Below are 16,834 nucleotides of genomic sequence, written 5' to 3'. Positions count from 1 at the left end.
AGGTAAAATTGAACGTGATATCTCCTCTCACAATCAAAAATCTTTTCCTAAGGCCCACCTGTACCTCTCTCCAAAGTTGGCAATGAGAACCTGCTTCCTTCCCTCATCTTTCCTATGCCATTTGGATAACTCTGCTCAGCAATACGTTAACCATTTTTGCTACTTTATGTTGGGTTCTGACTTCTTATCAAGATCTACCTTTGAAAACAAGCCTATAAGCTCACCAAATGATGTTAAAGAATAAAATGTGTCGTGGGTGAGGCTGGATACGGAACTCAGTTGAAAGATGTTAAAATGTAGCACCAAGTTGAGCTTGTCCACGTGAGCATTTGGGGATATATATGTGTGTGTGTGTATGTATCTGTTTGCATGAAGAATGAGTATTGATGGAAGTAAGAACACAGTGCATTATGTCATTGCAATGTAAGGATACAGTCAAGTATCCCTATCCAGGTGGAAGGGAGGAGTGAGCTATCCAGAGAATAATTAACAGGTATGTTGAGATGCAGGAGTGGCCAAAGGATAAGCATCAGATGTATATCTGGGCACAGATGTGTATATGTGTGCTCCGGAGTAACAGGGTTAATGGACAATGACAAAGACATGTGAGAAGGCACTAGCTCTGCCACGGATTGCTGCATCTGGAGAAGCCACCTTACCCTGTAGTAATCAGTGCTGTAGACGTCTCTGGACATGCCAAAGTCTCCGATCTTCACCAGCAGGTTAGCTCCAACCAGGCAGTTCCTGGTGGCCAGGTCCCGGTGCACGAAATGCTGGGAGGCCAGGTACACCATGCCAGAGGCAATCTGACTGGCAATGTGGAGCATTTGAGAGAGCCCCAGCTCTCCTTTTGCCTGGCGTGGCTGCCCGTCCACAAGGATCATTGCATCTGGCCCATGGGCCCTGTGGGGTTAGTGGGAGAAGAGAGGGGGCAGAGAGAATTAAGGAGATCAAGGGGAAATGCCTTCTTGAGTTCCTGTTCTCTGGAATGCACCACAGAAATGAATGAGATCTCTTCTCAGTCTACTTATGGACTATTTCTATCTACCCAAAATTATACTCTGTGAGTATGGATATGGTCAAACTCCACAACCAGATTCCCAACTAAGATGACAGCAGACATGCTTTAACGAATCAGGGAATGAACCTACTCTTGAACATGTTATGGTTATCCAGGGGCTTCCCAGGTTCTTGATGTCTACTACAGAACAATTAATAAAACAATTAACTCTTACACAGCCCTTACTATGTTCCACACTCTGCTCTAAGTATCTTAAATATTATATATTAATTCACTCAATCTTCCCACCCCAATTTTGAAGATAAGGAAACTGAGGCACGAAATGATCAGATCACTTGGTCAAAGTCACAGAGGTCCCACAGTGGCCACATGGGTGACATGTGGCTCTGGAAGAGAGTTTTAAACTTTAAGCTTCCAGAGGGCTTGTTAAATACAATTCCTGGGCCCCTACGATTCTGATTGGCTAGGCAGAGCTCATTCATTTGCATTTCCCAGGGCCGATGCTTCCAGGGCTGATACAGTCCACATTTCGGGTAGCAACGCTCTTCAGTCTACCTCCTGACCTCTCCACCACACTGTATAGGATTGGATAACTTCTATTAATGGCAAGATGGGATGAAGAGACCCTGTGACCCTGAGGCAGAGACCTGGGGAGCCACAGCACCTGCTCCATCCCAAATCATGGGCCAGATTTGTTATCCTAGCAACTTGCCCTGTCATATCAGTCACTTTTAGTGTTCACTCTTTTCTCTAAAGAGCCCAGTCAGCTCTAACCACACCCAGGGCCCTTATTTATGTAGTTGTGAGCCAAGGAGCCCTGGTGTACAATGAGACCTCAGCCTGTTTTACTGCTTCTCCGGTTACCACTGAAAGGTACCGTAAATATAACACGTTCATTTTATTATCTCCTGTGGGCTCTGCCTACCTCATGCTTCCAAAGGAGAACTACTACATCAGCTCACAAGGAAGAGGGATCAGCAGGCAAGCCACATTCCCACTTACCAGGAGAGTGCACTGCAGCCTGCCCCTAAAACACACCCACTGGGAGATGCAAGAGCAGGAAGGGCCTTCTTCTCTCTTTTTCTTTTTCTTCCTGTCCCTTAGAGCGGGCATGACAGTGGTACGGAGTGGCACTCGGGACCTCTCTTTAGCCTTGCTGGTGGTACTTGGGGCTGAGGGCACCACTGAATCTATGGGGAAGGCTTGATGGAAAATGGACCATGTCCCTCTGACTTCAGGGAAATGGAAGCACAGGAAGAAGAAGATCCTAAGTCCTGAGAAAGGATGCTGCCTGTATTAGAAACTACCATGGTTCACAGTTCTGATAAAATAATAATTGTAATACTTTTAATCGTAGCTACCATTGACTGAACACCTAGCTACATGGGAAACTTGTCCAGGCCTTATACAAATATAGTCATTGAATACTCATAACAACAAACATGTGAAGCAGTTATGAATAGTCTCATTTTCTAGGAGAGAGAATTAGGGGTTAATAACTTGCTCCAGGTTACACACTAAGACATATGAACCCAAGTCTGTCTTATGTTAAGGACTCAATTCTTCAGGAAAGGAGTAAGTTTCACTGTGAAACCAAGTTCAGGAAGTTTAGAAAAGCCTACAGATACCTTCCAATTCCTCTAGGGCCAATTTTGGAAACCTGCTACCAACTCTTTCCATTCCCTCCTCAAAACACCACAGCACTCAGTTGAATGTCCCACTTCAAGGAGATGCTCATCAAGGTTTGGGGAGTGTGCTAGAGTTCGCCATAACCCACATCTGAGCTCTGGAACCATTCTCAGCAGTGGAACCACACCCTAAAAGCGTCCAGGGCCCGAGTGTTCAATGTGCTTCCTGGGACCCTGGATTCCACAGACGCTCACACATGCCTGCTTCTTCCACATCTGGGCACTACTTGGAGGTAACAGGTATGAGAGGCAGAGAAGTGCTAACTCTGCTGTGTCAGTGAGATGCTATCTTCTTTGGGGAAGGTAGATTTCACATCTCCCCAAACCCCACTGTAACTCCATCCAGAACATCTGCTTGGGGTCTCAGTCTCTTAAAAGTTCCATCAGGAGCCCCTCAAAATCCAGATGATCCTGCTCCAGGCTTGTGGAAACCCTTCTTATAAAAAATCCAATCCTTCTAGAACAGTGCTAGCCAACGGGACTTTCTATTAATGGAAATGTTCTATACTGCACTGTCCAATATGGTAGGCACTAGCCACATGTGGCTATCGAGTAATTGAAGTGTGGCTAGTGAGACAGAGGAATTTTTAAATCTTATTTAAATTTAGTTATTGTAAATTTAAATTTAAATAGCCATATACGGTTACTATACTGGATAGCCCAGTTCTAAATTTATCTGGGGGAAAATCTGCCCTTGAATTCAACCATCTCTGTCTCCCAGTGAGTTTGTAACCTTGTACCTTTTTATTCATCATCAAAAAGTCTCTGACAAAAAGGTTTTCAGGAGGTGTGGAAGGTGCTAGCCTCACTTTGCTAGTGAGAACATAAGGCACAAAGTCAGAAAGCTATTCACGGCATCAGGGGAAGGGCTGGCCCTAGAACCTTAAAGTTGGAAGTTACAGGCTGGCAGGTCCTCTGATCTCCCTCCTTGGACCCATTTCACACCCTGCCCTTCTTCTTAGTCTACCTTAGAATCAGGAAGAAGAGTACAGGTTCCTTTTCATAGCATCCTCAACATCCCCCCCTAGAAATCAGGGGCAAAGGCCTATATCCAACTGCTCAGGAGGTAATGTAGAAGAATGAAAGGTTGTTTTCATTTCTAATCTCCAGACTGAAGTGTTCAGAGGAGCGATAGGACTTCTGGCTCCAGAGAGAACCCCAGGGGTTCGGTGGGGGTTAGGGGCAGGGATGGCCATCCTCGCTTACCTGAGGAACTTGTTCAGATCTCCGTGCTTCATGTATTCAAAGACCATGATGAGGGGGTCCCCATCGCCACACACCCCATAGAACTTGACAATGTGCTCGTGCTGCAGGTTGGTGAGCAGTTCAGCTTCCCTCTGGAAATCCTTCCTGGCTGCCAGGGTGGGATCCTTCAGGGCCTGGAAACAACACGGGATACTGGTTTTTATTTTATTTTATTTTTTTGTTTGTTTGTTTTTTGGTTGTTTTGCAGTACGCTTGTTTGTTTGTTTTGCAGTACGCGGGCCTCTCACTGTTGTGGCCTCTCCCGTTGCGGAGCACAGGCTCCGGACGCGCAGGCTCAGCGGCCATGGCTCTCAGGCCCAGCCGCTCCACGGCATGTGGGATCCTCCCGGACTGGGGCACGAACCCGTGTCCCCTGCATCAGCAGGTGGACTCTCAACCACTGCGCCACCAGGGAAGCCCGGGATACTGGTTTTTAGCAGCTAGAGGGCAGGGGTTTGTCTGTTCCCCTCCTGGGAAGAAAGCTGGTGCCCATAATAAAGACAATGCTGATTCCCAACAATTACGATCCTAATCGGCCTTTAAAGATCATGAGGCTAAGTCACAATAGCCAGACCTGACTCCTGCTTCCTTCAGCATTTTGAACCTTGTAGAAACAGAAACCAACTTTTTGACACCCAGGTCCCATGCCATCTGCCAGCCAGTTATTTCAAACTTTGTTCATCTCAGAGCCCTAGGCTTCCTCAGAGATCAGTGTGAATGGCGGAGGGAGGGAGCTGGGAGGTAGAAGGCCTGACAAAGGCCCATGCCCCCAAGATTTCCCCAAAGAAATGGTCTCACAGCTAAAATAAACAGTGGGGGAACCACTGCCCCAAATGCTTTATCTTTGTAAATTAGCCTATGCTCACAGCCCATCTGAAATCAGGCTGACAATGTAATTAAGTTTCCTTGCTCTTTCTATTTCTTGATTTTAGATTATGAAAAAGTGTATATTTGCAGAGAAACATGAACACTTTGGCTTCTAGAAGGCACCTGTGTCCTCCCTTAGGGGGCTGAAGGAAGTACTGGGGTGTAACTGGGACTACAGCTGTGGGAACAGCAGTTAATGGGCAGAAGGCTTAGGACCCACCCAGGACCAGGACCTGGTAAGGTATCACAAAGTCCCAGGGTAGGATGGGAGGGTGGGCATCTGGTGGCCACAGAAATGTCACAACTTGGCCCCTGTGGGAGTGGGAGACCCGGTGTGAGGGAGAAGCACCAGACCAAGCCACTTGCCCTGGGACCCAGGAAGATAAATGGAAGAGCAATGGTTAAAAGGGGTGTCAGTGAATGTGGACTTTGTAGACCAGAAGGGGAGGGTGAGACCAGACCACCTCCAAGGGTCCTTGAACAGGACCTTGAATACAGCCCAGCAATGACCAACGCAGCCATGCTGAATGATGAACTGTGAAGGGCAGGGTCATTTCTACAGGAGGAGCAGCCTGCACAGTTGAGCTCACATATGTCTTCAGCCTTCCCCATCCACCTCATGAGGTCAGAAGGCAAATGGAGCCAAACATCCACTTGCTTCAAATGACAGAGTTTAGTAACCTCAAAAGACAAGACACGAGGCAATGAAGGAATGGGTGTGAAGTTTACACATCACGTTCAGGGTAGTGGAAATCTGGACGCGATTGGTTTGCATTCCCTCTGCCAAGCATCTGGCCTTTTCTGGTTATTTAGGCAGACTAGGCTCCCCTGTCAATTATGCTACTCTTGAGTAGCCTCCCGAACCAGAGATCTTCCTCTTGCCACTGCAATCCCCACTAGCTGAAATCCACGGGGCTGCCTTGGGCTTACAGCGCTGCAGGAATGTGAATGTGCAAAAATCATATCTAAGGGGCCCATCAAACCTCCGTCAGTCATTAGCGTACCTTAGAGATGGTGGACTCATAGCTTTAAAAGGGCCCTAGATACCATGTTTCCACCTGCTCATTTCTGGTGGCTCAGCCCTCAGTTTCCTCTGGGGATCAGGACACATTCACACAACTTGAATGACAGAAGCTAGAATTTAATTATACCACAGTAATCTCTTGGTGCTGGGCTTCTTGGTACCACCAAGTTCAATGGCAATGCCTCTAGAGCCATGGTGTCTCAGCCAGCGATCAAGGCCCACTCCAACTTCAACAAGCACCACCTTGCATTCTTTTCAAAATTTGGAGGTTTCACCAAAAAAGTGTTGGATTAAATGATTCCACTCTTGACCAAAATGTTGGAAGCTGTCTAATACAGTTTTCCCATCTTACAGGTGAGAAATCTGAGGTCCAGAACAGGGAAATGATTTGTCAAAGATCATGTAAGTAATAGCTTGAGTGTGGAGCCCAGGATACATTCCTGTCCAGCATACCTGCTTGCCTTAATTTATCAGATGAATTAGTCACTGGTCAGGTCCTCAGGGGAATGGTGGGCACGGAAGTTAAAAGATGTGAAAGGGCAGAGGAGAGGGTCAGGAAAGGTGAGGCGTGTGGGCAGTCAGCAGAATGGCTGGGCCCAGCAAGGATACCAGGCCTAGAGGGCAGGCCAAGGCCAGCAGGGAAGTGGGAGGGCCACTGGTCCATTACTGATTTACCAGCTCTGATCTCATATGCTTTCCACTTCATCTCTGGCTGCCTTCTCAGAAAATCTACCCGATAATAAAGGCATAGGCTGCCGTGTGTCCACATGCAACCAGAACAAAGATGTCTGCAAAGCCTTCTTTCTACGGGTGGAAGAAGGCAGAGACTCATGGTGAGAGGGAGCCTCTCTCGGTGACCCAGCTCCTGAGCTTCATGGACTGGGGCATGGGTATAGGATGACTGTCAGTGATTTACTTATTTTCATGAAGAATAAAAAGGAAAAAAAAAAAAAAAAGGAACCCAGCATGGGTGGGATGAGAATACAGAGATTTATGTGAACACTGGATTTACGAGAGGGAAAAGTAGATCAAATTTGGGGCCAGCCAGATGGCCTCTCTCCATCTCTGTAAATCAGTCTCTCGCACAGTCCGGATGCCAATGCAGCCGTTGGATATTTCCATTCTCAGCTCTCGAGCAGTCGCAGCCATCATTCCCAGGGCTGGCACCTACTCTGCAGAGCAGATAGGAGTTCCTCATTTGGAAGATGGGGCACAAAGCAACTGCTGTCTCTTTTGGTCTTTCCACACCCCTTCTGCTACCCATTATCTCTCTACTTTTATGATGGGCTTTCCAGCTCTTGGGTTAAACCTGAAGTTCCTATGTAATTGGCAAGGGGTCTATTGTGGCAACTGGGGTCCAGAGCTGCAAGTGGCCCAGGTCCCCAGGGATTGATGCAATTGGGACAGAGATGCCAGGAAAAAAATCTTGAGAAGGAAAATCAGCCCAGAGACTCTCATGCACCTCTCAGCAGAGTCCATGCTCAACCTCTTCGGAGCCGGGAAACTTCAAAATGGGTCACCAGCCAGTGGCATGGGATGGAATGGGTGTTCCTCACAGCTGCCAACTGTTGGTGCAGGAAGACAGGGCTTGCCAAGGAGTCTCTGAAGCCAGGGAGGTTGTGTCCAGGCCCTTCCAGTGGTATCCATAGAGCAAAGAGGAGATCTGGAATTTTCCCTTCTCATCTCCTTTTTCCCCCAAAGTCTGAAGACACTGCCCTTTTTAGTCTCTCCATTATGTACATCAGGTCTCATGTCCACTCCCAACCCTGGGTTTCAGTGGGGCTGTTTCGTCGGCTGGGGGAGAAGCAGTCTAGATGGCAAGAACATTCAAATTTCTCAACAGCTGCCATCTCCTTCAGAGTCACTTCACATCATCATTTCCAGTCTAGGGGTTTTGCTGCTTTCCATTTTCCTTTTCTTTTATTGGGGCGGAGATATTTCAGCGGATGCTCAGCTTCAGATTTTACTAATATACTAAAACCCATTTTAGTACATGTGCAGAGATACACACATCCATAAACACTAGAGCTTAGTTGTACTTATTTTTTGAATTTTAAATAAATGGAATCATACATATAGTGCTATATATATATATAAAATATATGTATATTTCTATATCTGTCTTTTTTCATTCAGCACTGTGTTTTTGAGATTTTTCCAAATTGTTGCATGCAGCTGTAGTTCATTCATTTTCCTTGTTGCAAAGTTTCTCACTGAATGAATATACCACATTTATTTATCCAAGCTGCTACTGATGGACACTGGGGTTGTTTGTAGCTTTTGGCTGTTATAAAGAATGCTTATGAACATTCTTAAACACATCTCTTTGTGGAAAGATAGAGATAGATAGATAGATAGATAGATAGACAGACAGATAGATACATAGCTGTCAGGTCTAGACCTAGAGTGCAAGTGCTAGGTCACACAGATGCCAATGTTCTAAAATACCAAGCTGTTTTTCAAAACAATTAGACCACTTTATATTTCCACCAGAGTATGAAAGTGGCAATCGCTCCATATCCTTGTCAGCACTTGGTTTTGTCATTGTTATTTAGCCATTCTGCTTGGTATACAGCGGTATCTCATTATGGTTCAATTTACGTATTTCTGATGACTAATTAGGCTGGACACATTTCTCATAGTCTTATCGGCTATTTGTCTGTCAGAGGAGACTCTTGAGCAAGTCTATTGTTTGTCAAATAACTATTTAAAGGTTGCACTACCTATTTAAAAATATCATGAATTACATGCTTTTAATGTCACTCTTAACACTACACATATATACAAATTACACTCTGTCTTGTCCTGCTCTGCGTTTGTTTCATGGGTATTCTCTTGTCTCTCCAACAGACTGCAAGTGTCTTCAGAACAGAGGCTGGGATTTCGGCTCTTTGTTTCCACCATAGCAACTGCTGGGCAAAAAAATCTTGCTTTAAAAACCACAACTGTGGGAAAACTTAATTTGGGGTTATACTTGGATGTGTTCTCTGGAAGTCCATAATTACCCTGCATCAACTTGAGAACAAACTCAAGAGGAGGAAGCCTGCAAAAAGGAATACAATCTAAAGAGGATGAGAAGCAGGAAACACCATTTCTTGGCTGTTCTCCAGAGAAGACAAGCATCTCCTCCAGGGGTTGGTCGCTGGGCGGATCCATTGCGAGGCAAATGGTGTATAATCCCAGAACATTCATCTTCTCAAGCTTCCCAGACCAAAAAGGAGGAAAGGAAACCCTTTTACAAGGGTGACAACAGAAACACATTTTCTGCATTACCCAATCTGGGTACTGCCCCTTAATACCAGACCACTCATCGGGAAACGTTTCCCAGGGTTTAGGCCATCATTTCATTTCCTGCTCAAAGCACAAAAATATTAAGTTCATCCACCAGTCCCCAGATGGATGCTGGAACACCCAGTCGATTAGTGTCATCCTATAAATTAAAATTTTTAGGGCAGGGTAGATTCTAAGTTTAGGGACAAAATTAGAAAGCTTTCCACATCCCTGGTCCAAACTGTTTAAAGACACCCTCACTAATCTGACCATCCCATGTCTATGGAGACACACTGAGCAAGTTTACTCACAGCATATCCAGCAATAATAAGCATTAGCCTTTTATGGGGCAATATGCTAGTTCCTTATTTATTTTCTAGAGCAGATGTCAACAGACTATGCCCACTTCTGAAAAAAAAAAGAAAAAGTATTGGAAGACAGCCACGCCCCCATTCATTTATGTATGGTTTAGGCTGCTTTCCCACTACATGGGTAGAGTTGAGTAGCTGTAAGGAAGACTGTATGGTCCTCAAAACCTAAAATTTTTCCTATCTAGCCTAGTATAGCAGGAGTTTGGCAACCCCTGTTCTAGACGGTCAATGCAAGCTCAGCAGGTCATATGTCGTGTGTCTAAGCACATTGGATAATATCAACATCAAGAATAATGATGTTGATAAAAACAAATAGCAATGAGTCTTTACTAAGCATTTACTGTGTCCCAAGCAGTATACTAAAAATTTTTCATATGTTATGTAATTTAATCACCAAAATTTTAAAGAGGAGATATTATATCTCCTATTATACAGAGAAGGAAACTGAGGCTCAAAGAGGTTAAGCATCTTGCACAGGGTCACAGAGCTAATCAGTGATGGCCAGGCACCCACCCAGCTCTCTGATTCCTACCCTATGCCTGTAGCCTGCACAGCACTGCCTGCATCCATGGAGGGCGCTTACCCTCTGCAGACACAACAAACTGTGAATACAGAGACCCCAAAGTCTCAGAAATATGCAACTGCCATGAAGAGATGGCTCGGTCATGAGCCCTCAGTGCTAAGGATGGACCTTTTGAGGCCCAGGTGAGAGTCCTCGTGGGGAAGGAGGTATCTCCTGCTCTCAGCCCAGAACATCACACAGAATTCACGCTGGCCTCAGAGGCCTGCTCGCTGCACCCACTCCCACAGGGACCACTCCACACCCCAGACCTGTGGGTGCCTCAGCGAGGCTACTTGACTCTTGTCTGTGCCAGTCGTGTTCAAAGACGTGTCTAACAGTGACTGAGAGAAGCTGCTTCCTGCTGGAGGAAGGTATCTGGTAGTAGCAAAGTTCCTTCTCTCCTGCCCCAAGCAATTCGGCTCCAACTGCAAATCTGCAGGGCTGGCTCAGCAATACCAAAGCCCTGTGGTTAACGACCCATCTAAGAAGGCAGGAACCCTCAGGCACGCTGCCCCTTGGGCGCTGAACCTGGATCCCACGGGGTGCCTAAGAATGTCCTCCAGCCTCACTCACTGTCCCTCCCTGTGCTCAGTACCTGACCCCCCAGCCCATCTCCTATGCCCAGTGACGTCTGCTGACTTGAGCAGTGGCTCCCAGGGCCTCTGTGAGCTACCCGCCCCTCATGCAATTGTACTCCCGAGAAATGGTCAAATGACTTTCTGGGCACGGGCAGCACATCCTGCAAAGTCGCTGAGGTGGGAGGAGGGCCAGCTGGGGACAGCGGTGAGCCCAGGGCCTCCAGAATAAAACCAGGGCCCATCAAAAGCATAACTTGTCCCTCCGGCTGCACCGTGGGCACAGCCCCCTTATGTGCTACAGCTCTTGACCTCCGAAGCCAAAGGAAGCTGATTTGGGTCCTAAGGAAACTTCATTGACCTTGGAGCAAGGGCATCTGATTACGTTAGTTTATACCATCTTGATTGCATCTGATAACATTAGTTGATACCATCTTCCAGAATGGAGTGAGTCTCTCTTTCCCTCCCACCTGACCCCAGCCACTCCTCTTCCTTCCTGGGGCCCACATGCCTCTGAGAATTACCTTCACGGCCACGAGCATCTTGTCCTTGGTGGGGCTGAGGTTGTAGCACTCGGCCAGGAAGACCTTTCCAAAGGCTCCCTCGCCCAGTTCTCGCTTCAACACGATGTCTCTCCTTTTAATGTGCTGCACATCTGCAGGAGGGGACAGAGGAGAGCAGCCAAGTCAGTCCCAGGCACTTGTCCTCCTTGGAGGCTCAGGGGGACAGGGGAGCACAGGGGTCTAGAGCAGGGAGTTCTGCTTTTGAGTCCACGGTAGGGACAGGCAAGCTCTAGCACCTTACCTTGGGCGTGAAAACAGGCATTGCATGGTGGTTTGAGGGTTCCACCCAGAATGAAATCTCAGCTCTGTCCCCGACTAGCCCTGAACCTCTCTAAACCAGAGTCAGTAATCGTTAACACCCAGGATTCCGGCATAATCAGCTATAGTTGCTGGAGAGAGCATACAGCAGTCTCAACAGTTACTGTGCATGGGAATCCCCTGGGCATCGTGCAGGTCCTGATTCAAGTGGCTCTGAGAATCTGCATCGCTAATAAACTCTCAGGGGATGTCTGTGGGCTGTGGGTCCATGGACTGCATTGAGTAGTCAAGAATCGAGTTTGAACCCTGGTTTCCTCTCCTTGCTAGTTTTTGAGCTTCGGGAAATTATTTCACCCCAGAGCCTCAGTTTCCTCATCTGTAAAATGGAATTAACACCAATACCTTACTCTCTGAATTCTTGGGAAGATTAAATGAGATAATTCACATGAGAGTTTGGCCCAGTGCCCTCCCCCCCAACACACATGCACACACACACACATGCACACACACACGGACACACCACACTGGCTCTTGTTATAACATAATGACTACAGTGCTCTTAGCACAGTGTCCGGTTCGTGATAGAGATCACTAAGTGGGAGTTACAGTTATCTGGGGGAAGCCTCTACTTGACAAGTCCCTCTCCTGTGAGAGAGAAAAAACAACGAAATCACAAAATCAAGTCCAGAGACCTCCCCAGAACCAGGCTCTGTGCAAAGAGAAGGGCTACCGCGGCCTTGGCTAATTTAGCAACCTACTTAAAGTCTGCCTGCCAGGAGAAAGCAAAGATGTGACCTCAGCCCTCCCACCTATTTGGAAAGAATGCTTCGAAGGAATTGTACAAGAAGTGGGCTGCTGAGGTGGGGAGTGAGCCGGAGATTACTCACCGACCTTTCCATTAATCGTTCAACAGGCAGAAGCCCATTAAATACCTGTATTCACATTATGAAGAGCATCGCAGAGCCAGGAAAGAGGGTTTTCTCAACCTTGTCAAAAAAATAATAGTTGAGGACAGAGGACCATGGCAGACTGTCCCCAAGAACAAGAGAACACATTACAGGGACAAAGGGGTGTGACTGCAGGGCCGTAGTTAGTGTTTTGGTTGGCCAGGGGATTCTTCTCATAATAGACTACACAAATCTTGTTTTTTTCTATCAGAATTATTGGTAGCCCTGCCATGTCCCAGATGACCTGCCGGCCAGCATCTGTGGGTGCAAGCATTTACAGACCATTATTCTCTCTTCCCAGCAAGACAGACCTGCAGGCTCCCAGGCCACAGGGCTGCCAGGGAGCTGCCACTTGCTGCAGGGCTTTGCCCCCATCTTTACAAGGGAATTAGAAATCGGTTCCCTCTTCACACCCTCTGCTGCTCTGTCCTAGCCCTCTGAGGAATGGTATTTGTTGGCCTTGAAGGGGAGGCTAAGGGTCTCACACCGAGAGAAAATGGGATGTCAGGACCTCTCCAGGGAGGCCATCTGCTCATTACTGCACAGTCATTCCCAGGTGACTACTGATGGGCTCCTGCGAGATGAGCATTCTGACGCAGCCTCAGAATGGAGATGGGATGGCAGATTTATAGGGTCATGCCCACGCCTCTGAGCCCGCAGGGATCAGTCAGGGATGGAAAGTCAAGGGCACTTGGCTCAGGACCTGGATCCTCCCCCACTATGGGCTGGCCCACCTCACAAAACATCTGGAGTCTCAGTTTCCTTATCTGTAAAATGGGTGTGGGAGGATAATATAAGTTCTACTCACCTGCTACAAGGGCTATTCTATGTAAAAGTTGGTAAACCTTCAAGTCCTCTGAAATGGTGTGTGTTTTCACCATTATTGATATTATTTTACAAGAGGGGAAAATGAGGGCCAAGTCAGGAATCGCCAACTGGGTTGAGATGCTTGAATCCAGAGCATCAGGACAGACCAGACTAGTCAGGCCACTTGAGGGCCCTTTGGCCCCTGACCCCTCCCCAACCCCAGCCTCCCACGACATTGCAATAGGACAAAAATCAAAATGACCTAGAGGGCTTATGAAAACTGTTCACTGGGGCCTTCTCCCAGAGCTTTCTGTTCAGGAGGTCCAGGTTGAAGCCTGCAAATTTGCCTTTTCTAACAAGTTCCCAGGTGATGTTGATACTGCTGGTCCGGCACCCCTCTTTAAGAACCACTGGAACAGGTTGACATGAGTGGGGTGAGGAATTAGTCAGCCAATGACCAAAGTTCACTTTTTTTTTTTTTTCGTCTTACTCCTCCGCCATCTTGAAGATCCTCTCCTCTTCCTGCCCCCTTTTTTTTTTTTTTACATCTTTATTGGAGTATAATTGCTTTACAAGGGTGTGTTAGTTTCTGCTTTAATGTTCACTTTAACAGCTTGGCCTCAACAAGCGCCACAGCCACAGGTACGTGAGACATGCATCACCACTCAAAGACCAGGAGGAGGCCTGCAATCCCAGACTTACCCGTGCGGCCTAGGCAGAGTCAAGCCCCCTCTCAGAGCCTCAACCCCTCATCCTCACGATGGAGATCACACCTCTCTTGATTTCTTACATTCTGGACGCACCTCTACAAAGGCAGAGCTACAGAGCTATATATGTTCCTGGGTCCCTAAATCCAACTCCGGACTGGGTGACGTCACCAGCTCCCCCGCCAGAGCTTCTGACTCTCAGCCACCGTGAGTCCAGAATGAGCAGGGAGGACCTCTCAGGAGAGTGGGGCTCCATTTTCCAGCTGCTGTGCCTGGGTCACGTCTCAGAACCCTCCATCTCCTCTTCCTCCCTCGGCAGCAAGAATCACAAGCCTTGAAAAGTTCAGAAAAGTAGAGCTTCCGGGAAGATGGCGGAAGAGTAAGACGCGGAGATCACTTTCCTCCCCACAGATACACCAGAAATACATTTACATGTGGAACAACTCCTACGGAACACCTACTAAACGCTGGCAGAAGACCTCAGACCTCCCAAACGGCAAGAAAGTCCCCACGTACCTGGGTAGGGCAAAAGAAAAAAGAATAAACAGAGACAAAAGAATAGGGACGGGACCTGCACCAGTGGGAGGGAGCTGTGAAGGAGGAAAGCTTTCCACACACTAGAAGCCCCTTCGCGGGCAGAGACTGCGGGTGGCAGAGGGGGAAAGCTTCGGAGCCACGGAGGAGAGCACAGCAACAGGGATGCGGAGGGCAAAGCGGGGAGATTCCTGCACAGACGATCAGGGCCAACCAGCACTCACCAGCCCGAGAGGCTTGTCTGCTCACCCGCCGGGGCGGGCGGGACTGGGAGTTGAGGCTCGGACTTCCGTCGGAGCGCAGGGAGAGGACTGGCGGCGTGAACACAGCCTGAAGGGGTTAGTGCGCCACGGCTAGCCTGGAGGGAGTCCGGGAAAAGGTCTGGAGCTGCCGAAGAGGCAAGAGACTTTTTCTTCCCTCTTTGTTTCCTGGTGCGCGAGGAGAGGGGATTAAGAGCGCTGCTTAAAGGAGCTCCAGAGACGGGCGCGAGCCGCGGCTAAAAGCACGGACCCCAGAGACGGGCATGAGACGCTAAGGCTGCTGCTGCCGCCACCAAGAAGCCTGTGTGCGAGCACACGTCACTATCCACACCTCGCTTCCGGGGAGCTTGTGCAGCCCGCCACTGCCAGGGTCCCGGGATCCAGGGACAACTCCCCCAGGAGAACGCACGGCGCACCTCAGTCTGCTGCAACGTCACGCCGTCACGCCGGTCTCTGCCGCCGCAGGCCCGCCCCGCACTCCGTGCCCATCCCTCCACCCCCCCCCCCCCCCCCCCCCCCCCCCCCGCCACCGGCCTGAGTGAGCCAGAGCCCCTGAAGCAGCTGCTCCTTTAACCCCGTCCTGTCTGAGAGAAGAACAGACGCCCTCCGGCGACCTACACGCAGAGGCGGGGCCAAATCCAAAGCTGAGCCCCGGGAGCTGTGAGAACAAAGAAGAGAAAGGGAAATCTCTCCTAGCAGCCTCAGAAGCAGCAGAAGCAGCGGATTAAAGCTCCACAGTCAACTTGATGTACCCTGCATCTGTGGAATACATAAATAGACAACGAATCATCCCAAATTGAGGAGGTGGACTTTGAGAGCAAGATTTATGATTTTTTCCCCTTTTCCTCTTTTTATGAGTGTGTATGTGTATGCTTCTGTGTGAGATTTTGTCTGTATATCTTTGCTTCCACCATTTGTCCTAGGGTTCTATCTGTCCTTGTTGTTGTTGTTGTTTTTAATTTTTTTCTTAATAATTATTTTTTTATTTTAATAACTTTATTATATTTTATCTTATTTTATTTTACTTTACCTTCTTTCTTTCTTTTTTCCTTCCTTCCCTCCTTCCTTCCTTCCTCCCTCCCTCCTTTCTTTCTTCTTCTACTAATTCTTTCTTTCTACTTCTACTAATTCTTTCTTTCTACTTTTTCTCCCTTTTATTCTGAGCCGTGTGGATGAAAGGCTCTTGGTGCTGCAGCCAGGAGTCAGTGCTGTGCCTCTGAGGTAGGAGAGCCAACTTCAGGACACTGGTCCACAAGAGACCTCCCAGCTCCACATATCAAGCAGCGAAAATCTCCCAGAGATCTCCGTCTCAACACCAGCACCCAGCTTCACTCAACGACCAGCAAGCTACAGTGCTGGACATCCTATGCCAAACAACTAGCAAGACAGGAACACAACCCCACCCATTAGCAGAGAGGCTGCCTAAAATCACAGTAAGTCCACAGACACCATAAAACACACCACCAGATGTGGACCTGCCCACCAGAAAGACAAGATCCAGCCTCATCCACCAGAACACAGGCACTAGTCCCCTCCACCAGGAAGCCTACACAACCCACTGAACCAACCTTACCCACTGGGGACAGACACCAAAAACAACGGGAACTACGAACCTGCAGCCTGCAAAAAGGAGACCCCAAACACAGTAAGATAAGCAAAATGAGAAGACAGAAAAGCACACAGCAGATGAAGGAACAAGATAAAAACCCACCAGACCTAACAAATGAAGAGGAAATAGGCAGTCTACCTGGAAAAGAATTCAGAATAATGATAGTAAAGATGATCCAAAATCTTGGAAATAGAATAGATAAAATGCAAGAAACATTTAACAAGGACCTAGAAGAACTAAAGATGAAACAAACAGTGATGAACAACACAATAAATGAAATTAAAAATACTCTAGATGGGATCAATAGCAGAATAACTGAGGCAGAAGAACGGATAAGTGACCTGGAAGATAAAATAGTGGAAATAACTACTGCAGAGCAGGATAAAGAAAAAAGAATGAAAAGAACTGAGGACACTCTCAGAGACTTCTGGGACAACATTAAACGCACCAACATTCGAATTATAGGGGTTCCAGAAGAAGAAGAGAAAAAGAAAGGGACTGAGAAAATATTTGAAGAGATAATAGT

At 47.7% G+C, this 16,834-nt stretch overlaps 1 protein-coding gene across 1 annotated transcript in view; it reads right to left on the bottom strand.

Moving 5' to 3' along the window:
* The window catches only part of LOC132418650 (NT-3 growth factor receptor-like), a 53,359-nt gene extending 40,593 nt beyond the window's left edge, over window positions 1-12,766 (bottom strand). Inside the window, exons 1-4 of the mRNA XM_060002651.1 lie at window positions 12,703-12,766; window positions 11,148-11,278; window positions 3,916-4,088; window positions 660-903 (exon numbers count right to left, since the gene is read on the bottom strand). Of these exons, the coding sequence (XP_059858634.1) occupies window positions 660-903; window positions 3,916-4,088; window positions 11,148-11,278; window positions 12,703-12,766 (612 nt within the window). The remainder of the gene's footprint in view (window positions 1-659; window positions 904-3,915; window positions 4,089-11,147; window positions 11,279-12,702) is intronic.
* Window positions 12,767-16,834: the final 4,068 nt, after the last annotated feature.

The sequence above is a fragment of the Delphinus delphis genome, chromosome 2, assembly GCF_949987515.2.
Source record: "Delphinus delphis chromosome 2, mDelDel1.2, whole genome shotgun sequence".
Classification (NCBI taxonomy): domain Eukaryota; kingdom Metazoa; phylum Chordata; class Mammalia; order Artiodactyla; family Delphinidae; genus Delphinus; species Delphinus delphis.
Note: the sequence above shows the minus strand (reverse complement) of the source record. Positions and strands in the feature narration are given on the sequence as shown.